This window comes from Cololabis saira, chromosome 22 (genome assembly GCF_033807715.1).
Source record: "Cololabis saira isolate AMF1-May2022 chromosome 22, fColSai1.1, whole genome shotgun sequence".
NCBI classification, from domain to species: Eukaryota; Metazoa; Chordata; class Actinopteri; order Beloniformes; family Belonidae; genus Cololabis; species Cololabis saira.
The window spans coordinates 30,811,676-30,836,354 of NC_084608.1; the positions used below are offsets into that span (position 1 = coordinate 30,811,676).

The 24,679-nt window shown below is 39.1% G+C and overlaps 2 protein-coding genes across 2 annotated transcripts; one reads left to right on the plus strand and one right to left on the minus strand.

Moving 5' to 3' along the window:
* Positions 1 to 2,761: 2,761 nt before the first annotated feature.
* tlr22 (toll-like receptor 22) lies at positions 2,762 to 16,620 on the plus strand. Its single transcript, XM_061713575.1, has 3 exons — positions 2,762 to 5,240; positions 13,904 to 14,021; positions 16,380 to 16,620. The coding sequence occupies exons 1-3, from the start codon at positions 2,762 to 2,764 to the stop codon at positions 16,618 to 16,620; spliced, it is 2,838 nt and encodes a 945-aa protein (XP_061569559.1).
* Positions 16,621 to 20,065: 3,445 nt separating this feature from the next.
* ccl20b (chemokine (C-C motif) ligand 20b) lies at positions 20,066 to 23,140 on the minus strand. Its single transcript, XM_061713619.1, has 4 exons — positions 23,037 to 23,140; positions 22,846 to 22,948; positions 21,782 to 21,856; positions 20,066 to 20,429 (listed from the first exon to the last, which is right to left on the minus strand). Exons 1-4 carry the CDS (start codon positions 23,107 to 23,109, stop codon positions 20,336 to 20,338), a joined length of 345 nt encoding a protein of 114 aa, XP_061569603.1. The 5' UTR covers positions 23,110 to 23,140; the 3' UTR covers positions 20,066 to 20,335.
* Positions 23,141 to 24,679: the final 1,539 nt, after the last annotated feature.

Here is a 24,679-nt window from a genome sequence, read left to right on the forward strand (position 1 = left end):
AATATAAGGGAGCGGAGTGGCCTAGTGGTTGGGGCTTCGGGCTCATGTTCCAAAGGTTGTGGGTTCAAAACCTGGCACTTTGTGCATCCTTGGGAAAGATGCTTTACTCTCGGCTTTCCTTACTTCACCCAGGTGTATGAATGGGTACCTAGCTTTGCTAGGGGAAGTATCCAACTAGTGTCCTATCCTGGGGGTGGTTACCATGGTTACCACCTGTTTGTTTGCACTACAGAAACCAAAGATAAACACCAGCTCTATGGGCCACAGGCTCAAAAAGGACATACTTATATAAATGCAAGTAACATAAAAAAAAGCTCATGTATGTGTCTTTTACACTCATTTTTTGTTCTAACGGGTATTTTTTATTTAAAAACTCGAAATATTTATCCAGTAATTTTCAACCCATTCAAATCACTGGGGGACAAAAAGGTCTTCTCCCAAAACTTTAACGTTAATATTTTCACCCACTTCTTTTTTTTTTGCTTAAATCTTTCAGTCAACTTCAGTCCTAATCAAAACTACCGAATATTAAGTCATTTGAATGATTTTAACCCTTAAATGCCAGTTTGATTGCATGATGTTGCACACAAAAGTCGTTATATTCCATATAATACATGTCGGGGGGCCAGGGTTTTTTTTAATTTAAATATGCAAAGGATTAGTAACAATATTAATCTTGATGCAGTACTTTTTATATACTTTAAATACTTTTTATAGGGGCAACAAAAATAGTCACGTCTTGTACTGACATTGTGAATTTAAGGGTTAAATAATTGAGACGAGTTTGATTTGGACAAAAATAAATAAATCTATCTGTAATTTTTTCATAGCAGTTTTTTGTCCTTTAATTAACCAGGGCTATAATATTAAAAGACCCATATGTGCATGGGTAAAAAAATAAAATTAATAAAAATAAAACATAATCTCTCTAAATCTATTTCATTTGATTGTGCAATAATGTACATTTTCCAAACACCGATTACAACAAAACGAAACTTTCTGGAGCTCTGAGTCACGCTTGCAAGACTTCAGTCATACAGATGACCAGTGAGGTCCGTCAGTGGTGACGCCATTCTTGCTACTTCTGTTATTATTACAGATTAAAGTATGTATGAAGCGAGAGTGAATCTCATTGATTACGTGGTCTTTGCTTGAATGAAAGGTGAATAAATGAAAGGTTTCTACCTCTAAGTGAACGCTAGATAGAAAAACACATTTACAGAGTTGGAAAAAGAAACCTGATAACGTCCAAATGAAACTGATCAAACCCCTTTCTTCTTTAAAACTGCGCTGCATACAGCCAGTTTCCCCAGATTTTGACAAAATGCTCTTTGTATTTGGCAGCAAACACCCACACGAGGGACTGTGCTCTGCGATGAAGATGAACAAAATATCACATCCATAAAAAATAAATAAATAAATAAAAAACTGTTGATAGAGAGGAAAACATACAGTAGTGAAAGATTATTACAGAATTCATAAAACATGTCTTAGGAAAAGTTATTTCCTATTTCTGTTGGAATAATATGCCAGAGTTAATAAATAAAAAAAGAAACTCAACCAATGTCAAGTTATATCTGTTTTTATTTTCTTTTTATTAAATATTTCCCCAGTCTGGACCCATTTTTATCATTAAGTTGATCAAACCTTTCCTATGGAAGGGGGTACTTAGTATTACCCACATGATTTTTATCTCCTCTGACTTAATTTTTGTTCAATAAATAATGGCACTGTGAACAAGCACCACATGTATTGTTCTTCTGAGGTTGTAGTTGCCAAGTACGAGCACTAATGAATCCCAAAACAGGAGTGTTGTGGATGCAATTAACTACATACTGTACATTTCTGTAGCCAGAAACATTAAATAAGCAGCCAAACTCAGACTGTAAACCAAGATGACCAGAGTGATGCCCAGTAACTGAGAGTTGATGAACAGCTTTATGGCAGATAAGCTGTTAAAGGCTCGTATCAGGAGTTTGACGTTTTTAAGCAGATAAATGTCTGCATTATCTGAAGGCAGTTCATCTACGGACTGCAGAAAAGTATTAGTTTGAGTCTCTCAATTTTGCAGTTTTGCATTTCTGGATTTCTCTGAGGAAGTGTTTCCTACAGCAACTCCAACAACAAAGTCAAGGGAAGTGAAATATGAACCGTCCAAAACATTAATCACCAGTGTTTTATATCTTCTCCAGAACTACATATAGGCATGAGATGAGATGATTATGGAGCATGTTGATAGAAATGACAGTTTATACAGTGCTTGGCTATAATATATGGTGCAGTTTTAAATTTAAAACTAATTAAAACCCCCAAACCTGTCCAGACTGCTTTCACTTCCTCAGTGGATTCAGAGAAAAAGCGACGACGCAGGAAAAAAAGGATCACACGTGCATTTAATACCACTCGAGTAATATAAAAGGAGCCTCTTGTCCAGAGACAGAAAACATTGTGGAGATCAGGAACTGATCAGCTTTTCTTTGTGCTCTGAAGTAAGTATCAAACCCACAATTTTTAAAAATGAATGCAGTAATTTTAAAGCGACTGAGATCAGATGCTTCATTGTTCTTCCGATTCCACAAACATTTAAGCCATGGTCATGACTTTTAATGATATTTTAATTTTAAAGATTTGGGTTTGTTCTCATATTTATTTATTTATTTTAATTTTTCTAGATTTATCTGGCTGCAGTTTGACTCATCCAGAGGACAATGTGCTGAAAATGTGCAGATCCTTGTTGGCTGGACTGTTTGGAAACTTCAAAATGAAACCCAAACCCAGCCTCATCTTCTTCTTAGTCTTCTCTATTAGCTTTGTCTTACCGGTCCAAGGCTTTTTATTAAGGGGCTGCAAAATCAGCTACAACATTGCAATATGTGAGAAGAGCAAACTCCGAACCGTTCCTCGAGATATTCCTCCGACAGTCACCGGCTTCGACTTATCTGTGAACCATCTCTCAAGGATTCAGCCGTCGGATTTCCCACATTTCCCACTTCTGCTACGGTTAGACCTAAATTACAACAACATTTCACAGGTTGACAGTAGAGCTTTTGCCAATTTGACTTCCCTTCAGAAGTTGAATCTTAATAACAACAAAGTTGCGAGACTGCAGGAGAATGTTTTTAAGGGTCTAAACAACCTCTCTGAGCTGAGAATCTCTAATAATCGCATCAAGCACGTGGCAGCCACCTCTTTTGAGTCGTTGACGAGCTTAAAGTTTTTGGACATTTCCCACAACAAGCTCCAAAAAGTGTCAAATGTTCATCTGATATTGCAGCATCTGCCACGGCTACAGGAGCTGGTAGTTAAAGCCAACGATTTAAAGACTTTTGATTCACGGGAACTGACAAACTCTTCGCTAGAGCTTTGCGTCCTTGATTTGTCTAAAAATCCCTTAAAAGAATTTAGAGTAAGTGCAGATGTCTTCCCAAATCTCACCCGCTTTTACATCGGCAGCTCTTCCAGTAACAAACCGATGATGTGGGACGTGAGGAACACGACCTTCCTGAGACAAGTGTCCAGGCTTGACATCAGCGAGCTACAAATGTCTCTTAAAGACATGAAATCGCTGTTTGAAGGCGTGAACTCGTCGCTGACTGCCCTGAAGATGAACGCCATGAAGCACAACCTGAGCGCCATCGTCAACATGTCCTGCACCGTCCCAACCATGTCCACGCTGCAGTTTCGACGCAACAATCTCAAATTCCTCAGTCCCATTTTCTTCAAACTGTGCGTTAACGTGACTGAGTTGGATATAGCGGAAAACAGGATCGGCTCTATTTCCGACAATGCCTTCACGTCCCTTGATAGTTTGAGGGTTTTGTGTCTGAGTCGCAACAAACTTTCATGGGTTCCGCCCGCCGCGAGGAGCATACGGAGCTTGTCCAAGCTGGACCTCAGCACCAACAACATCAGCAGACTGGAATGCCACGACTTCGCCAATATGACGAGGCTCACGGAGCTAAGTCTCTACCAGAACTCGATCTCGGCTCTGAGAGAGTGCTTTTTCAAGGATTTGGTTCGGCTGCAGGTTCTCCGATTGCAAAACAATAAAATAACCAAATTAGACCTTACTTTCAAAAGGATTTTACCAAACCTCAAACGGTTACATCTGAATGGAAATAAACTAACGACTATCCAAAACCTTGAATTTAGAGGCTTGCAGTCCCTTCTGAACTTATCATTGCATTTTAATGAAATAAAGAGTCTCCATAAGGAGAGTTTTGATGGACTGACCAGTCTTACTGATATTCAGCTGCAGAACAATGCCATCACAATGAAGGACGTAAACACGGGTGCCTTCAATGCTCTTACTAACCTAAGAAGACTGGATTTAAGCGAAAATCGCATCAAGTATGACAAAAGTGAAAAACTGCCTCATCCACCATTTTCCAAACTCAGCCATCTGGAGGAGTTGTCTATCCCCGGACAGCACTACCGCGGGATGTCTAACCTGCCCATGAACTTCCTGCAAGGCTTAACAAACCTTTCGCTTTTCAGAGTCAGGAACATCCATCTTCAGTCCCTGCACAAAGACACGTTCAAGTACACGCCCAAGCTGGAAAGGCTTGACATCAGCGCAAATGAGCTTGAGCTCCCCAATCCACAATTATTTTCCCCGATTCCAAACCTTAAAAGCCTCTACATCTCCAGAACGACTTTCCAGTCGCTAGATTTCTTGAAATACGCCAACCTGACTGCGCTGGAGTTCCTGCAGGCCAGAAAGAACCAGTACTCAGTCATCACAGAAGACGTAATGAGGGCCCTACCAGCTCTGACTTTTCTTGATTTTCAGGGGAATAGTTTCACCTGTGACTGCGACAACGCCTGGTTCCTCAACTGGGTAGAAACCGACAAGCAAACGCAGGTCTATGACGGCTACAACTTTGAGTGCAACTACCCGGAGGATTTTAAAGGGCAAAAGTTGTTGTCGTTTGACCCAAAGTCCTGCTCAGTGGACATTGGTTTCATCTGGTTCATCTCTACCACATGTTCAACCATCTGTTTTATGCTGGTGTGCTTCACCTACCATTTCATGAGGTGGCAGCTGGTCTATGCCTATTACCTCTTTGTGGCTTGGCTCTTTGACACAAAGCATAGGAATAAGCAGGCTCCTAATAGATACGACGCCTTTATCTCCTACAACAACCAAGATGAACAATGGGTGATCGATGAGCTTTTACCGAAGCTGGAAGGCGAGCAGGGCTGGAAGTTGTGTCTGCACCATCGAGACTTTGAACCAGGTAAGATCGCGTTTACACAAGCTGCTAAACAAACGAGGCTTAAAAGAAAAAAAGGGGAATCCTGCAAAAAACTAGGGATTGATTGACGTTGGATCCATTACTACTGTTTTACAAGTTTCACCTGTAAAAGCTGTATTTCTCACCCTCAGTATATTTTCTTAGAGAATGTATATTATGACATATATTCAAAAATTGACAGAATGTCTTGAGGTCCAAATGAGACATTTCTGATGTGTGTTGGTCAAAATACCACAGAAATGTCCTACAAACCCTACAAATCCGTCTTTACTAGTCTTTTTATCATATTAGTGTAAAGTGTTGTGCTACCTGGTTCAACGGTGCAGCAAATGCAACATAATGTGAAAATGGATAGAGACTACGATGGGCTAACCCTATAGGGATATACAATCTCTGCAGGATGTCCTACGTCCAGAGCCGGATTAAATAAATGGACTACACTAGGCAGACTGTGATTTTTGGGCCCCCCTCCATTGTTGTTATTTATGAAATCTTAAACTTACCAAAGTTACTAATAAAACTTAATTCACATTTTACACAGCAAAGTCATAGTCAAGTTGGTTCTTTGTATTCCAAAATAAGTCATGTGTTGTATATTAAACTAGTCTATCAGACTATTTTTCGATTTTTATTATTTATACGTTATTACAATGCTCTATTAAATGCTATTAAATTATCCTTATCTTATCGATTGTGAGCATTTTGCAGAAAATCTTAATTAAATGTGTTGATTAAATTGAATAGTTAAATAAGAAGTCAAATCTACAAAGACCAATAAAATTTGCAGTAAGACAAAGTGCGCTGTAGTATGTATGTGTATATGTATGTATGTATGTGTATATGTATGTATGTATGTATGTATGTGTATGCAGAGCCGTTTGAGAGATTTGCGAGGCCCTGTGTGAAATAGCCAGGGGGGCCCTCGCGCGTGAGCGTAGCAAGCGCGCGCGAAATTTTGGGGTTTTTCGGGTCGGATCGGGTGTCTATATGCGCAATTTTAACTCTCCAATTATCAAAATACTGGATACCTTCCCCTGCCTCATCATCATCTGGGCTTGCCTCGACGCGGGGCCCCACGGCTGCTTGAGACCCGGGCGGATCGGTAATTTTTGTAACAAATTTATCAAACGTGCCTTTCAGAGAGGCATTAAACTCTTCCATTTTCTTTCGTTTTTTTCTTTTTTCATCCCCTGATGGAAATTTCCTGAATCTGTCTGGTTCTCTCGACATTGTGTGACAGTTTGTTCCAACTCCACTCGTCTGGATCAGAGCAGCTTGTGTCCGCGCTTGGTCTGATCAGTTGTATTGAACAACAGACACGCGTCATCATTGCACATATATTTATTGATATGCACAGACTAGCACACATTTAGGTCTGTAATGGAACGTGACGGTTGATATTTATAAGGAAAAAAAAAAAAAAATTGGGGGAAAAAAAAAACGGCCCATAGCGCCAGGCCCCTTGGGGCGCCAGGCCCCGTGTGGTCGCACGGTTCGCACATCCCTTGCGGCGGCCCTGTGCGTATGTATGCGTATATATATATATGTATGTATACTAAATATAGTAATAATGCACATATATATATGCCTTAGGTTTTTACCGGCATGTTATCAACCATTAATATGTGTGCAGACAAAAAAAAAAAAAAAAAAAAAAAAAAAAAATGTTTTTTTTTTTTTGTCCCTCTGTCTGGGCCCCCCCCCTGTCGGGCCCTAGGCACGTGCCTAGTCTGCCTTTGCGTTAATCCGGCTCTGCCTACGTCTGCTTCTATGTCTTCTTGTGGTGGAGATGCCCCAAACGCAGAGTGCGAAATACGGGGGGGGGTGGGGGGGGTCCGACCCCCCCGATTAACCCTTGAGCCCCCCTGAAGGACTCAAAAGCCAAATTTAGGGGTCTCAATGTTGTCAAAAAAATAAATAAATTAGGCTATATAATATAATATGATCATTTGATTGTCACTAATGGTCAATTAAATATCAAGTATTCACAATTCAAAACTTTTATTGGTTTAACACAAGTCCTGCCCCTTTATATATGCAAATTAGCCATGTGCGCCAGCACAGCGCAATGACTAGGCCGGCTGGTTGAGATGCCACAATAACATGGCTAAGCGGAAGCTAACTCAGAGTGTGTCACTTGCACACTTTGGGTTCACATCAAAAAAGGTGTCAGTAGCAGCCAGAGATGAGGAGAGAGACAATGTCACAACAGCGGGTCCCGTTCCTCTCCCACCCTCTGTTGAAAGAAGTGAAGTCGAGGCCGAGTGCTCCGGGGCAGATGCTACTGCGCCCCCGCTGCTGCAGTGACTTGCTTTAACTTAAGGTAAGAGGCCAGCCTGCTTAATATGGCCTGGACCCACCTGAGAGCGAATGGTTTTTTTTTATTATTGTTATTATTATTTTGCGTTATGGCCTGTTATGAGTTTGATTTGTGAATGTGTAAGCTGCGTGAACCCACCTGTTGAGAGCCATCATGTTTTTTTCATTTTTTATTTTGCATGATGATTTTGCATTTGTGAATGTGTTCACACAGCTGTTTTAAAACATAATTTCCTGGATGGTTACATAACGTTAAATAATCAGTCATCATTGTGCAGGCTGAGGATCTGTTTAAGTGCACTGATTGCACGTCTCCGATAGTGGAATTTGTTGTTATTACTGTTATTTGAATGCACAATTCATTTTCATTGTATTTTTTTTTTATTTATCTAAAAAAAAATATCAGCCTATTTTATTTGTTTATTCGTTTCTGCAATGCACTGTTCGTGCGGCAGTGTCCTATACCTGGCATTTATTCATTAAGTGCACTGTGCACCAGATTTAATTTGTAAATAACATTCTGCATCGTAATGCACAATTTTGCCTCCTGTTAGAAAAACAACGTACATCTAAAATGGTTAAAAGTGTGTGTGAATTTGTCATAGGCTATAGTAGGCTGGTTGTATTGGTTTATTGTATAGGGCCACACTGTTTAAAAATCAAAAAACAAAAAAAAAACGCGAGTTAGGGACCCCCCCGAATATGGATGGGTATTTTGCACACTGCCCAAACGCCTCCTTAAAAAGATGACATTAGGCATCTTAACCCGATGCCCTAACCCTCGAAACAGTTCGCATCCCTGCAGACGACACGCTAATATTCCTGTTGAGCTGCTCTTCCAGTCTTCCCTCAATTTTAAAGGGGATAACCTCACTCCCATCCTGGACAGGCCCGTCCGCACCCTTCATCCTGAAGAAACAGTCTTGTGGACTCGCATCTACTGTCTATTTAAAGCCTCCGTCCATAAAAGCCTGCTGGCGGAAGACGCGATGAACAAATCTGTGACAGCCTGATCTGTTTGAGTCGGTATCTGGGACGGCCTGAACCTTTTTGTTCTTACTTACACGTGTTCATGTCATCTAGTGAAACTACAGCTCACACAAAGCTAAAACAGCCAAAATATTGGCGGAATAACTGCGACAGAAGACACAATGCAGCTCGTTCAAAAGCACTGAGGATGTTTCCAATAAAACAAATGACTTAAATCATGTTTCAACAGTAATGTGCATTTTGTAGTTGCTCTAGAGCCGCGGGTTGCCGATCCATAGCGCCACCCTAGTGGCTCCTGGAGCTTTTTCAAAAATTATTGACCTTTTATTTCTTTTGTTTTCCTTTTTTCCTATTTTTTCTTTTTTTCTTCTTTTTTCCTTTTTTTCTCTTTTTTTCTTCCTTTTTCCTTTCCTTTTTAATCTCCACATTTCGACTTTTTTCTCGACATTTCGACTTTTCTCCCGAGATTGTACTTCAACATTAATCTCGACACTTCAACTTTTTTCTCGAAATTTTGACTTCTTCTCAACATTTCAACTATTTTCTCGACATTTCAACTCTTTTCTCAACATTTCAACTTTTTTCTGGAAATTGTACTTCAACATTAATCTCGACATTTTGACTTTTTTCTCAACATTTCGACTTTTTTCTCAAAGTGCATAATGAAAAAAAAAAAAGTCTTCTCCCAGTTATAACTAATATATATACATGCAACATGTGTTTGTCTTCATTCTAAGGGTTATACTGGACTTAATTTTTTGCGGCTCCAGTCATATTTGTTTTTTTGTGTTTTTGGTCCAATATGGCTCTTTCAACATTTTGGGTTGCCGACCCGTGCTCATCGGGGTACGTTGATGGAAATGGTAGTAATACTAAAGTATCTTTGTTTCCTGATGCCACAACAGTTATTCCAGCCACGTCTGTTATGCATTTTGAAATAACAGCTGGACCGAATCACGGCTGGCTTGGCAGCAGAGTCTTGATTATTCCAGATATGCTTTGAATGTTATTTTGTGTTTAATGTCCTCAGCAGCTCCCTGGTCTGAACTTTAATTTCTTTCGTGACATAATTATAGACTTTTCTAATTAAAAACTCTATCACCCCATCATGCGGGCAAATGTGAGTTCAAAGTGGGTTCGTTCACCACTTCTGTGGTGGTTCTGCCTGTTTCTGCTTCCATGGACCCGACTGGGATCAATGTAGTTGATAGATTAGGACTTAAGGGTATCATTTTGGGACCCCGCACAGTTTCATCTGTTCTTAGTCCTTAGCCTTTTGTGTTTCAAGCCCACTCTGTTCCCAAATAGCCACTTACTTTAATCCCAGATGACGCCCACAGTGACACGCTAGTGTGGACAGGCATGTGGACAAACAGATGACGGTACAGTCGTGATCACTGCAGAAACAGTCAAGTCATACTGTCGAAAATGATGGACTCTTTGTGGTTTCAGTTCATGTCCCAGAATGTTTTTTTAGACATTTCTGAAACAGATTAAAAATAATAATTTCATAGAATTGAATCAAAATGGGGAATATTCAGAGTAAAGAGGAAGTGAGAGTCTGGAAACAGCTTATAATTAACAAAAGAGGATATTCTGCAACAGTTTCCCCCAAAATCATTGTGTCTAAATTTAACACACGATAAAACCATCTGAGATTAAAAGGCAAATCTTACACATAAATCACTCAAACACCAACGCAATTAACATTTTAGTATAATTTTAAAGATATTCTCATGCCTTAAAGCTACCTTATGTAGCAGTACCACGTCTGACCACATGAGGGCAAACGGATCTGCTGTGTTGTCAAAAAGAGCCGCTGACATTAATGAGTGAAGATGATCCGGTGTTCTGCCATTTTTTGCTGCTTTGCCAAAAAATGACGAATGAATATCAAATAAAACCATATAATTGTTTTTTTTTCTTCTCTTTATCGCATAATGTTCACAAAGTGTAATGAAATTCATGTCATGGGTAGTGTATTTTGAAGGATCAAATACGCAACATCCCATATTATCCATTTTACATCGTGCAAGAAATGTTTGGCGTGGCAATCAAACTTTGAAAATCGACTGTGCGCATGCTCAGAACCACAAAGTAGCAATTCTTTGCAGGGAGCAGAAATTGGAAGAAAACCGGCACATCTTGTAATACCACTTTGTCGCACTAGAACGGCACTTTGATGCTTCTTATGATACGTTAATGTTTGATATCTTTATTGGGATGTGCAGCCTCCATGTGGTCTGCAGTGGTTGCTACATAGGGCGGCTTTACCCTTTAAACCTCAAGATAAACTGATTTCATATATACGGAAGAGTATTAGGGCCACTTAAAAAAAATAAAAAGAATTCTGAGAAAAAAGTCAGAATTCTGACTTTAATCTCAGAATTCTGAGAAAAAAGTAGAATTCTGAGAAAAAAGTCAGAATTCTGACTTTAATCTCAGAATTCTGAGAAAAAAGTCAGAATTCTAGGCCACTAAAAAAATAATAATAATAATTCTGAGAAAAAAGTCAGAATTCTGAGAAAAAATTCAGAATTCTGACTTTAATCTCAGAATTCTGAGAAAAAAGTCAGAATCCATCCATTATCTATACCCGCTTTATCCCTTGCGGGGTCACGGGGGTCTGCTGGAGCCTATCCCAGCTCATTTCAGGTGAGAGGCAGGGGTTACACCCTGGACAGGTCACCAGTCCATCACAGGGCCACATATAAACACACAAACCATGCTCACAACCACACTCACGCTCACACCTACGGGCAATTTAGAATCACCAATTAACCTAATATGCATGTTTTTGGACTGTGGGAGGAAACCGGAGTAACCGGAGAGAACCCACGCAAGCACGGGGAGAACATGCAAACTCCTCACAGAAAGGCCCCTGCCGGGCCTGGGAGTCGAACCGGGGACCTTCTTGCCTTGAGGCAACAGTGCTAACCACTAAGTAGACCCTCCAGAAAAACGCGGGCAAAAATCCTTGATTCTGCGGGCTAAAATAATTGATTATGCGATTAAATGTGCAGGTTTTTTATGTGCTTTTATGCGGTGAAATTGCGGAATATGCTGGAAGTTGCGGAATATGCGGGAAGTCGTGGAATATGCGGGAAGTTGCAAAATATGCAAAATATGCAGGAAGTTGCGGGTTCGGCGCTGAGCTCTTCCCTCTTCGCTCGCCGCTACTCATCATCATCATCATCATCATCATCGTTTAGGCTATTAGTCAGACTCGAGGTCCATGATAAAAACATACAACACTCAATACATAAGAACACAGATTAAAAGAATGCTGATTGTACTGAGGGAATCCTTGTTAGTTTCTTGTCCTCCGCTTAGTAATATGCTTAAGTCAGCGGGCTGTCTCGTCTGATCTGAGGTCGTAGACGAAAAAAAAAAGGAGAGCGCAGGTGGAGAGGGGGGGGGCGCCCCGGAGGCCGGTCCCAGCCTGGTCTCTCCCCTCCAGCCCGCGGCTCGGTGCTCGGGTGATTGCCGGGCGTACCGGCGCGGTGAGGGGACGAGCCAGAGCTTCGTCTCCACGCGTCCGCCGCCAAGGTCCCCAAGTGGATGGGAGCGTGCGCAGTGGTGCGCGGTCAGCGCGGAGACCAGAGTCCACCGGCAGCCGCGCCCACCGCGCAAGCGGGGGGCGCGGCGGAGACAGCACTCCCTGTACCTCTCACCCCCGCGGGTGAGAGCTGCTAGGGGTGCGGAGGTCCCCGGGCGGGTCCCGCACGTCGCGACCGGGCGTCCCGACATGTCACTCACAACACTTCCCCCTTTTCCAAACTTTATGCGAAAATGTGCGGAAATCAAGCGAGCCCCGCATAATCCCCGCATAATCGCATATTTAGCGCGGACATATGCAATTATCGCAGGAAATATGCGCCCTTTTAGGAATAAATCTATCCCCGCGTAATCTGCGCCATTTGGCTGATTATGCAATGAATTATGCGATCGCGTAATCGCGTTTTTCTGGAGGGCCTAACTAAACCACCGTGCTGCCCCAAAAAAAAAAAAAAAAGTCAGAATTCTGAGATTAAAGTCAGAATTCTGAGATTAAAGTCAGAATTCTGACTTTTTTCTCAGAATTCTGACTTTTTTCTCAGAATTCTGAGATTAAAGTCAGAATTCTGACTTTTTTCTCAGAATTCTTTTTATTTTTTTTAAGTGGCCCTAATACTCTTCCGTACATATATTATAGTCTCTTTATTGAGTTATAAACAGAGGTGTCAAAAGTATTCACATTCATTATTCAGGTAGTAATGAATACTCCTGTGAAAAAATACTCCTGTAGAAGTTGAAGTATGATGATCATCTGTTCACACAGAGAGCTGGGCACGGTTTCACCTAAATTTGCCGTGCATGGATTTGATCGCGAGACTTGAAAATCAGCAGTGGACAGAGGTGTCTTCAGTATTCACATTCATTACTCAGGTAGAAGTATAGATACTAGAGTTTAAAAATACTCCTGTAGAAGTTGAAGTATCAGTTTTTTACTCAAGTAAAAGTATAAAAGTACTGGTTTCAAAACTACTTAAAGTATAAAAGTAAAAGTAATGTAAGGGGGAAAAAAGCCATTAAGGACAAAAGCCATTGAAAATGAATGCAAATATATTAAAGAACCATACATGTGTACTATTGAGCATTAACATGTGTTTCAGAGAGCAGAAGATATGATGACTAGTTGCCTATAAGTATTGTAATGGTGCAAAAAGTCAAACTTCAGAGGCATGTTATCATTTATCCTAACCTTTATTGGAATGTACATCCAAGTTTAGTTGCAGGAATCTGAGGGAACGGATGTAAGAACAAAACTGGACAAGAACATCTGGATGGAGCAATTTAACTGGATAGTTTTTTTTTAAAGGTCGAAATGAAATAGAGTAACGAGGCTGTTTTTAAAATGTAAGGAGTAAAAAGTACAGATAATTGCGTGAAAATGTAAGGAGTAAAAGTAAAAAGTCGTCTGAAAAATAATTACTCCAGTGAAGTATAGATAACCAAAATTTCGTACTTCGTTACTTGACACCTCTGGTTATAAATAAAATGTATATTTTAATTTTTATCTGTATATATGACATCTAAGAACCCTCAAAATGGCACTGTTTAGCGTGTATATATGCAGTATTTTCTGCATTTGGCTGACTGCAGTCTGCATGAGTTTTTAAGAGTAATACAATAAAAAGAATAAAGTGAAGACCCTTATCTGCAAACATCTATCATGTTGTACTTTCACCTGAACTCCAGAGGGTGTCGCTGTCACCGCAGTGTTTTTTGCTGCTTAGATGAACGCTGGTATCAGATTCATCTCTTAACTGATTTTCTCTTGCTCTCCTGCTCAGGGAGGTCAATCCTAGATAATATCACAGACGCCATCTACGGGAGCAGGAAGACCATCTGCGTTATCAGCGACAGATACCTGGAGAGCGAGTGGTGCTCCAGAGAGATCCAGGCCGCCAGGTGCTGCACTTTTTCACATATTTGTCCCTTTGCAGTCATTTTGTGTCTCGGTGAATGCTCTGAACCTCTTTACAGCTGATTTATGTGTCTGCATATTTGTGCCGTGTTTCTTCTTTGTCATTTTGTCTCTTAAAGTCAAGGTCAACGTTATTAGTTCCCCCTCATGAAATCACACAAAGCCTTTAACTTTTAACGATCACAGCTATGTTTATTTTGCTTCAGAGTTATTATTGTTCACGAAAACGAACAAAATAACGAAAACTAAAATTGAAAAAACAATTTCGTTAACTGAACTAAATAAAAACGAAAATTAAAAGACAAAAACGATAACTAACTGAAACTATATTGCGTGTTTAGAAAACTAACTAAAACGAACTGAAATTATAGATATAATTTTCTCCGTTTTCCTCCCTGTCAATATAAGCCTCTTGGTATGATCAATTTATTCCGCTCTGGCCGTTTATCTCCAACTGGCAGCTACGGCACCTTAATGCAAAAACTTTTGTAGTGACGTCAAAACTAAAACTAATAAAAAACTAAACTAAAACTAAGCATTTTTGAAAATATAAAAACTAATAAAAACTAGCAAACCTACACTAAAAACGAATTAAAACTAACTGAATTGAAGGAGAAAAAGTCAAAACGAAATAAAACTAAACTAAAATGAAAAATTCAAAACTATTATAACCCTGATTTGCTTCAAAGAGAAAGAAGATAAAAATACATTTTAAAAAGTCAAGGCCAGAATTATTACCCTTCTGATGATTATATAATCAATATTGTCGCCCTCGTGAGTTGCAACACTCTTTAGGTAGTTCCCCACAAATCTTAGCCAACTCAGTTTTTTCCAGCTCATCCACATTTGTGGTGTCTGAGTAAACACATTGACCTTTAGCTCCACATCGTCTCTGTGACTGTCTTTCTTAAAGATACCTGAAGCTGCAGCAGATTTCTTTTACATTTCTCCTGATAATATCAGGAGAAATCTAATGCTGAAGCCGGGCGGCTGAACAAGTTTCCCTGCTCCTGGAGCAGCAAACCAGCCTGGCAGCGTTTCACCGCCAACACCAGTTGGTTTATTTTAAAATTCTTGGCTCTGCCTGCGTTTGCTCATAAGAAAGTGATTCACTGATGATTAAGTATTTCATCAACAGAGGAAAAACCTAATTTAAGCAGAAGTGAGAATCTGAAAACAGCTAATACTTAGAGTTGTACCCGTTTAGTTTGCAGTTTTCTTGTTGTGGTTTTTTTTTTAACATTTTATTTATACATTTTTTACATCAAACAGAAGCAATCACACAGGACAGTAAGGCAAAAACAATTACTATTATTATTATTAGTCATTATTATAAATAGACAAAGACACAATTAAACACAACAAACAAAACAAAGAAAAAATATATATGTATATATATATATATATATACAGGACTGTCTCAGAAAATAAGAATATTGTGATAAAGGTCTTTATTTTTTGTATAATTTAAAAGATATTCTGAATCTAATGCAATTAAAAAAACAGAAATGTCATACATTCTGGATTCATTACAAATCAACTGAAATATTGCAAGCCTTTTATTATTTTAATATTGCTGATTATGGCTTACAGTTTAAGATTAAGATTCCCAGAATATTCTAATTTTTTGAGATTGATTGATTGATTGAATTGTTTATTTCGAACACATAAGGAAAAAGAAATGTAAGACAAATTCAACACATACAGACAAAAAAAGCAACAACAATAAAAACGTAATACAAACAGGGAAAAAAAACAGTGTCCGACCGAAGTATATATATATATATATATATATATATATATATATATATATATATATATATATATATATATATATATATAAATTTAATTAAACTAAAGAGGGGCAGAAAACAGTTACAACGGTGTCACCAGTTTACAAACCAACCTATCAAAAAAGTTCACAAGCAGGGTAGGAGGAGAGAAGGATATCATTGCTCCTTAATATGCTTTAGTACTGGGTTCCATATCTTTGAGAACTTCAGAAGATTGCCAGATAGTTCATGTCTCAGTATTTCAACATGTAAAACGCTTGAGTTCCCTCAACCAAGCCTCAAACTTGGGGGCTGAATCAGATTCCCACAGTTTTAGGAAACATCTCTTGGCGATCATCATGCCAAGTGTCAGGGTAATACCTATGCTGCAGTCCGAGTTTTCCAAAGTAACAAAATGTCCAAATAGAGCGGTTTCAGGATCAGGTGTTATAGTAGTTTTGAAGACAATAGTTTCTTGTTTTTAATATGGTTTATATGTTTTCATCCCATCCTGAGGCCGTCCCCTTGTTAACCTGAAGCCTCTGCTCTGCCTCCATCTCGCCTCCACAGTTTCCGTCTCTTCGATGAGCAGAAGGATGTGCTGATCCTGGTGTTCCTGGAGGAGATTCCCTCCTATCGGCTGGCTCCGTACCACCGCATGAGGAAGATACTGAAGAAGAAAACCTACTTGAGCTGGCCGAAAACCAGAGAGCACCCGGAGGTGTTCTGGGAGAAACTGCGCCAGGCTTTGAAAAGCACAGATGTGATGGAGGACAACGGCATCCTCCTCAATGTGCAAGAGATTCAGTGAAGAAGAAGAAGAAGAAGAAGAAATACTCTTAAATTCAACCCTTTATCTTTGATATTCTGTGATTTTTTGTTTGAAGGATAGAAAATGTGGACGCTTTCATTGTCAGAGCTGCTTTTCATTGTTTTTTTTTTTACTTTTTTGAATGTCAAGTCAGACGAGAGTGAAATGTGGGTCCATTTACAGTATGTGCATGCGGCCCAAGAGAAGTTTCCAACGCAAAAAAACGAAATGTTAATTTACCAATAAGGAAGGCATAAATAATTGCCATGAATCGCAGCATATCCGATAATATATTTCTTCTACAAATCCATCGTTATTCCACATAGAGAGCAGTTTTCAACATTTTTTTAGTTTTCTAGAATGCATTTGCCGATTTTATTTCTTTGTAGACGGTCGTTTATTTTTATTAACTGACTACTATTATATATTTTCGCAGGAAAAATATCACTGCTAAAAAAGATGATAGAAGATATTTATTCAGAGGATTTCAGTTTTGAATACGAGGATAGTGACAAAGTAAAACAGTTAAAAAAGAAGTGCTGACTTTTTCGGCACACTGGCGTAAATATCCGCACCAATTTTTAAAAATAAATACACTTAATTGTACTGGAACAATCTCTAAATCACAAAGAAACACTCTCGGATGTAATAAGAAAGATTTTGCTTTTAATTAAATTTCCTATAAAAAAGCGAAATATAAAAAAAAACATACTTGTTTCTGTTTATCTTTGTAAAATGATATTAAAAGTATCTTACATAATTTGAAAAAAACCCCCAGAAATTTCAAGAAAAGATCCTGAAGAAATATATTTTACATAATTAGAGTGTAAACAAACTGCATATTTCCTTTAAAATTAACTAAACTGATATCGGATTATATAACAATAGTAAAAAAAAAGAATTAGAAAAAAAACCATTTTGCACCGTTTTTGTTATTTTGAGCGTGCAGCCCGCAAGAAAAAAATTGGTCAAATCAGGCCCGCCAAGCAAAATGAGTTTGACACTCCTGATTTAATGTGTCTGAAAAGAAGGACTCAGCTAAGTGATCAAGTCTCTCCGTTGAACTGTTACTCACTGACACGTCTCGGGTTTGTACAGAACCAATAAGCCTCAGCAGTTAACAGATTTAGTATTTTCAGTATAAAAATCACTAGTTTTTGATTAGCAGTTTGTTCCTTCTCTCTTTCTGTAAATCAGTTCACATCTTACTTGTGTCTGTCTTCATGTTGCAGACGCTTATGTTTCCACGGCTGTATGGATTTTTCCTTTTCTTTAAAGCCACTCTATGTAGTAATACAATTTCAACCACATCGGGGCAGCAAATCACAAGAAGGTTCATGTATCATTCCCAACATATAATAAGTGATGTGTCCTTGTTCATTAGCACAACACCGTCAGTGGTGCTTTTATGCCCCCTTGTGGTCAGAGACGGTGTTGCTCCCACAAGTGGCTTTAATGTGCAACATAAAAGAAGAAAGAAACAACTGAGTTACTAAGTTTTACTGCAAGAAAAAATGAATTTCTAATGAAAATCCAAAGTAATTTTTTTACATTTTTATAATGAATCCTATTTTCTTTTTTATGCTAATCAAACTTGCTGAATGCAAAACTTTAAAGGTTTCACTTGCAAATCTAAACATCTTGCAGGATAAAATTCTTGCTGGACCATATTTCCTGGTTGGCACGCTAAATGAAAGTCGTGTTTCGATTGGTCAGTCTCAGCTGAAGCGTCACCATGGCAACAACCGCAACCACGATATTTAGAGGAGAAGCGGGAGACTCAGACAGCGAGTCTTTTTAGGCCCTGTCCCAACCCCCTCCCTACCCCTACTTTTCATCCCTACCCCTAAATTTTGCGCGTTCCCTTGAGGGTAGTGGTGACCCTCTTTTCCTCTTTTCACCTAGGGGTAGTGAAGAAAACTAGTGTAGTGGCTATGAATCTGTCCCTACGGAGCGAGGGATTTCCGATGCTGATTAGCTGAACTAGTGCCAGAAAAATTTCCCAGAATGCTTTTCGTCGTCATTTGCGGACTGAATCAAAAAAAAAAAAACATGGCGGACATTTCTTTTTTTTTAGTGAATAAAATCAATATTTTGAGTTAGTTTCATATAGTTGCATAAAAATGCGTTTTGATTACATTTCTAGTGAGAAATATATATTTTACTTTCATAATATTCACTCAGTGAATGTACATAATCACCAGTTTGCCCGTTTGCCGAAGATCACGCCAGAATAAAGGCTGATTTATGGCTCCGCGTTACACCAACGCAGATCCTACGGAGTAGGGTACGGCGTAGGCTCTGCGTTGATTTAACGCGGAACCATAAATCAGCTCCGGAGCCGGCAGGCAGAAATCTCGAAATTTTCGGAGCAAATTTCTTAACAGGCGTAGCTACAACTGTTAGATTTCATCTATTAAACCAACATTTATCTTCCTAAATGATTTATTTCAGCCAGCGGTAATTCTCCACAGAGCTGCAGGTTTCTCCCCAGGACGACGGCGCAGCGCGATCACGTCTGTACGTGAGCTGCTGCTGCTGCTGTTCCGAGCCAGCGGCTCTTATCATCGCCGAAAAAACATCGGGTCAAATTTCTTAACAGGCGTTATTTGGATAAACTGAGCCCAGGTTGGGGATCTTAACGGTTACTTTTACGCCTGAAAAAATATTAAAACTTAATAAAGTGGCATATTAACAGCGCTACAGCTGAAATTAAAACAGCTTTCGGCTCTCAGCTTCCTGATTTTAGGGGTGGTGCTGAAAGTAGTGGGAGTATTGGGACAGGCCCCTGGGAAGATTTCAAGTGCCCTAAAATCTGTGCCTTCTTTTTTAGGGGTAGTGATAGTGAGGGAGGGCTAGTGATTGAAAGTAAGGGGGGTATAGGGATTGGGCCTAATGTCAGCAAGAGTTTCACATTCGAACTGATGAACATAAAGTCACTTTTCTTTCAATAAGTGAAATGTTAACGTCACAGATGTGAATGTTTGTGACATTGGTGCTTCAATAAAACAAGATTTAATTGCATTTTCTAAATCTAAAATGTGGGTTTATGATATTTTTAAAATCATTGCTTTTTGTTTAATTTTTATGTCACAGAGCACCCACATTGTTGGAATCGGGCTTGTTGCCCAGAAAAAGTCCATATTAGCCCTTTAACCTCAGAGACAGAGGACACGTGAAGAAAGTTGGGGCAGAATCAGCAACTAGAGTCAAATACGAGTGAAATAAAAAGGGTTGGATAGAAAACAGTTATTAATGCTTTTTACCAGCATCTTTCTAGGGTTACAAATGATCAATATGTAACACTTAAACAGGATTATTTATTTGCTTTAGTTTTCCTTTGGGCATCTCACTGAACTTGGCAGTGTTTGTTGCTACGCCGATATCACTACAGTCTGCACACTGGGAGACTTAGTTAACGCTTAAAAACACACACTTTGAACCATTTACACATGTATATACATTTATTCCTGTTACTTTTATCATCTTACACTTTTTAAGACAAACTATTATGCAAAACTATGTCGGAGATGATAAAGGTCAACGCAAAAAAGAAGAGCTTTAACACTTTGTGGAAGGCTTTTTTCATCGTCTTGTAACTATATTTACACATTCATTCGTATTCAGAATACTACACTTCCCTGTTTATAAAACAGAATAGATAAAGAGGTCCAGACAAGAATCCATAGTTGTTAAGTGAAAGGTCTCCGGCGGATCAGGCTGAAGGGGATGAACTGGAGGCTTTAACCAGCGTCGCGTTGTGAGAAGCCGCTCCTGCCAGGATCGAGGCAGCCGTCCTCCTCCTTTCACTGCAAAGATGGATAGGAATCTGTGTCAATAATAATTAAAGCTGCAAGCAGCGATGTACGGGCCGCTTGTATGACTTGCATGTAGATTCTTCAGGCCTGGACATTTAGCGGATGAAACACCCACGACTCTCTATATCAGAGATCAGCAACCCGCGGCTCTAGAGCCGCATGCGGCTCTTTAGCGCCGCCCTAGTGGCTCCTGGAGCTTTTCCAAAAATGTTTGACCTTTTTTTTTCTCTTTTTTTTTCCTTTTTTCCTCTTTTTTTTCTTCTTTTTTTCTTTCTTTTTCGTTTCCTTTTTAATCTCGACATTTCGACTTTTTTCTCGACATTTCGACTTTTTTCTCGAAGTGCATAGTGAAAAAAAAAATGTTTCCCCCAGTTCTAATAATATATATATATATATATGCATCATGTGTTGTCTTCATTCTAAGGCTTATACAAGACTTTTCATTTTTTGCGGCTCCAGATATATTAGTTTTTTGTGTTTTTGGTCCAATATGGCTCTAAAACATTTTGGGTTGCCGACCCCTAGTCTATATCAAACCATTCAAAAGCTATGGTAGAAAGTAGGAACCATCAGATATCGACCAATCAGATGAAGGGGCGGGGCTAATTTGCACGAATTAAGATCAAGTACTCAAAACCATGTCTGATGACACCACCCACGAGTCTTTATGTCAAACCATTCAAAAGTTCTGACAGAAAGTAGGAACTATGAAATATGGACCAATCAGATGAAGGGGGGGTGCGCTTTTTGGCGTCTAGCGCCGCCACGGTAATGCTTTTGACTGAGAAAAGTAATACGCATCGTCGCAGGATGGAGACGCGCATTTTGATGTATAACACACCTGGGTGCACGTTACGGTTCGGGCCGCATTAACTGCCGAAGGAATGGCATAAATTGCGCCAAAATTACACGATTAATTCAAAATGGCCGACTTCCTGTTGGGTTTTGGCCATGGCGCCAAGAGACTTTTCTTTAAGTTGTAACATGATACAGGTGTGTACCGATTTTCGTTCATGTACGTCAAACCGTATTGTGGGGCTTGAGGCACAAAGTTTTCTAGGGGGCGCTGTTGAGCCATTAGGCCACGCCCTTTAATGCAAACCATTACAGTAAATATCACATTTTTCGCCAGGCCTGGCTTGCTTGCAAAATTTGGTGACTTTTGGGGCACGTTTAGGGGGGCAAAAAGGCCCTCATTTCGTCGGAAAAATAAAAACGAGAAAAAAAAAATCCTACAGATACAATAGGGCCTTCACACTGTAAGTGCTCGGGCCCTAATTAATTAATAATAATAATAATAATAATAATATTAATAATAAGAGACAAATGTCCATCATACTCACTCCACACACTTCTTCCTCATGCGGGTCCACTGGGTTGTCGGGTCGGCGCACACGAACCTCCCAGGAAGGTGGAAGCTGTGGGAGAGATCAGAGGATTACATGAAGGCGTTTCTCTGCGTGATGCCTCGCTCCTGCCAGGCAGGCTGCATGTCTCAGGTACACACCCACACTCGTATCTCATGCTCTAACTGTGGTGAAAGATTAAAATCAGTCACAGGCTGCGGCTCTGAAAGCCTTTTTATCTTTTGGTCACTTATTAACAAAGGTGCTCAAGAAAGCACAAAGAAAAACCAGGTTACACAATATGTGTAACTTAAGCCCCGACCTCTTCCGCAGGTGTACTTCCTATCGTTGTTATCATCATGAATGAATGAATGAATGAATGAATGGTTTATTTGGGTTACATTACATTATATGCAACTTAACTTGTGTGCATGTAACTAACAAAGCATTTACATACATATTTACACTAATCAGTTTCACACAATAAACAATAAAACACAAACTCTTGCTTTTTTTTTTTGCTTTTCACCTCCCAAAAGATAACCCAGTTTATCATCATCATCCATTATAAACCTTGCAGCCGCTCTATGGAGCACTAATACTTCAGATCACAGATCAGCAGACTCAGTTAATAGAGACAGTATAGTGTAAATAAGTATATTTATATAAATATTTATATGGACTTGTGTGTACAATTATATAGAAATATTCAACTATGTGTATGTATGTATAGGTATGTGTGTGAGTATAATTACAGTATATAATGATAATAATAATACTGTTATTTAGCAGTGTGAGTACAGTGTGTGATATATTTATAATTACAGGTTAAATGATTAGTGAATGGGGGTAGGATTAAATAAGTTTACGCTTCTTCCTACTCCTTTTTTGCACATGTAAATTAAGATATCAAGTGTTAAAGGATGAAATTCTTTGTTTTGTTTTCTTAAACTTTTCTTGAAGTGTTGTTTTTTACATGAAAAAAATAAATAAATCAAATCAAATAAAAAAAACCTATCCAATTGCTTTTATCCACCTTCCTATGGAAAGCATTAACTCACATGACGGCTCTGATGTCGCAGGAGCCGGTGATGGTCTGGACGCTGTAGCCCTGGATGATTTTGCAGGGCAGCCGACGTTTGCTGTATCTGAGGCAGCAGCTGGCTGTGAACACACCACAAACCAGCTTTAATCTTTGGAGAAACAGAATATAACACCAAAAAAGACTAATTAAATGTAGTGATGGACTGACCTGAGTCTGCGCTGCTGAAGGTGCTCAGCAGGATCAGGGCGCACAGAGCTGCCATGGACACTTTGCTTGTCATTCTGAGGAGGAGGTTGTGACTCGTCCAGGGATGTGGAGAGAGTGATACAACCCTCGTGGCTCTGCCTCCTTAAATAGGAGTCTCCGGGATTTCCCATTAACCAAAGCCATGCATTTTTTGTTATTGTGCACCAGGAAATAGTGCAAGGTTCACTTGGCAGCTCACATCTTAGCTGAAATAGATCACAGCATCTGATTCCAGCCTCAACAATTCAAATGATTTTTTTTCCTAGATAAGACTGACACCTGACTCGTGATTCAATGCTTGATGTTAATGTAAGAGAAGAAAATATGTTTCTACATTTGTGAAGAACTATTTGCTTTTAATTTGCTTTTTTTTTTACTAGGCTCACATATTTGTGTTTATTGTATAATTTCAATTATTTCCACAAACGGCGGCATAGGTTTAAGATGCACAGATTAGCATTTTGTTCTTATCATAAAATAAGCCTGCAAATGTATTATTCTTTGTTCTGCTTACTTGATTTTCTTTATTGCAATCGGTTTCCTGGATTCTACTGAGTAAACACGACTGTTTATAGTTAAGTCAGACTAACTTGGTTTACTTAAGTTGGTAACACTTAAAAAAGTCAAAATCATTATACTTGCTACTTTAGGTTTAAGTAACTTCACAAAACTGAGTAAACACAACTATTCAGTTAAGTCAGACTACTGTAACTTGGCTAATTTAAGTTGGAAACACTTATTATGCTTCCTATTTTTAAGTTTAAACAACTTCACAAAGTTAAGTAAATACAATTACCGTATTTTCTGGACTATAAGCTGCTACTTTTTTCATAGGTTTTCAACCATGCAGTTTATACAAAGGTGCGGCTATTCTGTGGATTTTTCTTCCACCGCTAGGGGGCTCTCTAACCGGAATTAGAATCAAAACTAAGACAAAATAAATGCAAACAAGAATACACTACTTCTTATTTAGCAGATAGAAGTAGGTAGAAGCAGATTTCAAACAGATAAATAGATGAATAAATACTGGTTATTTTCTCTTGGTTCTGTCCAGTTTTATCAGCAAAGTTGCTGCCGTGTTAAAAGACACTGTTAGGAAAGAATTTATTTAGGTACAAACATGTACATCATTTACAGTTCAAAATGGTTCTGTACATGTACTAAATATCTAATCTAACAACATAAATATCTGCGGCTTGCATATCTTTTTTTTTTTAAATAGAGCGGATGCGGCTTGTATGCAGGTGCGGCTTATAGTCCAGAAAATACGGTAGGTAGTAAACTTAACAAGTAAATATGAGGTAAACTTGACTTATGATTATTAGTTGTATGTACTAACCTTTTTAAGTGCAATCGGTTCCCTAGATTCTTTTAAGTAAGCTCAACTTGTCAGATCTTAGAGTGTCATCTTGAGGCCTTTTTACATGTTTGACTTTAAGAAAAACTCGACTCATGAATGCAAATAGATGAGTTTCGTAATCTTTTGTGGGGCATGTTCAGCTAATACGATTTCTGAGTCCATGCTGAAACATATTGGCCTTTGCCATTTTTCATGAAATGGGTCTCTTCCACTCACAGGTCCTTCCACGGATACCAGAACTTAT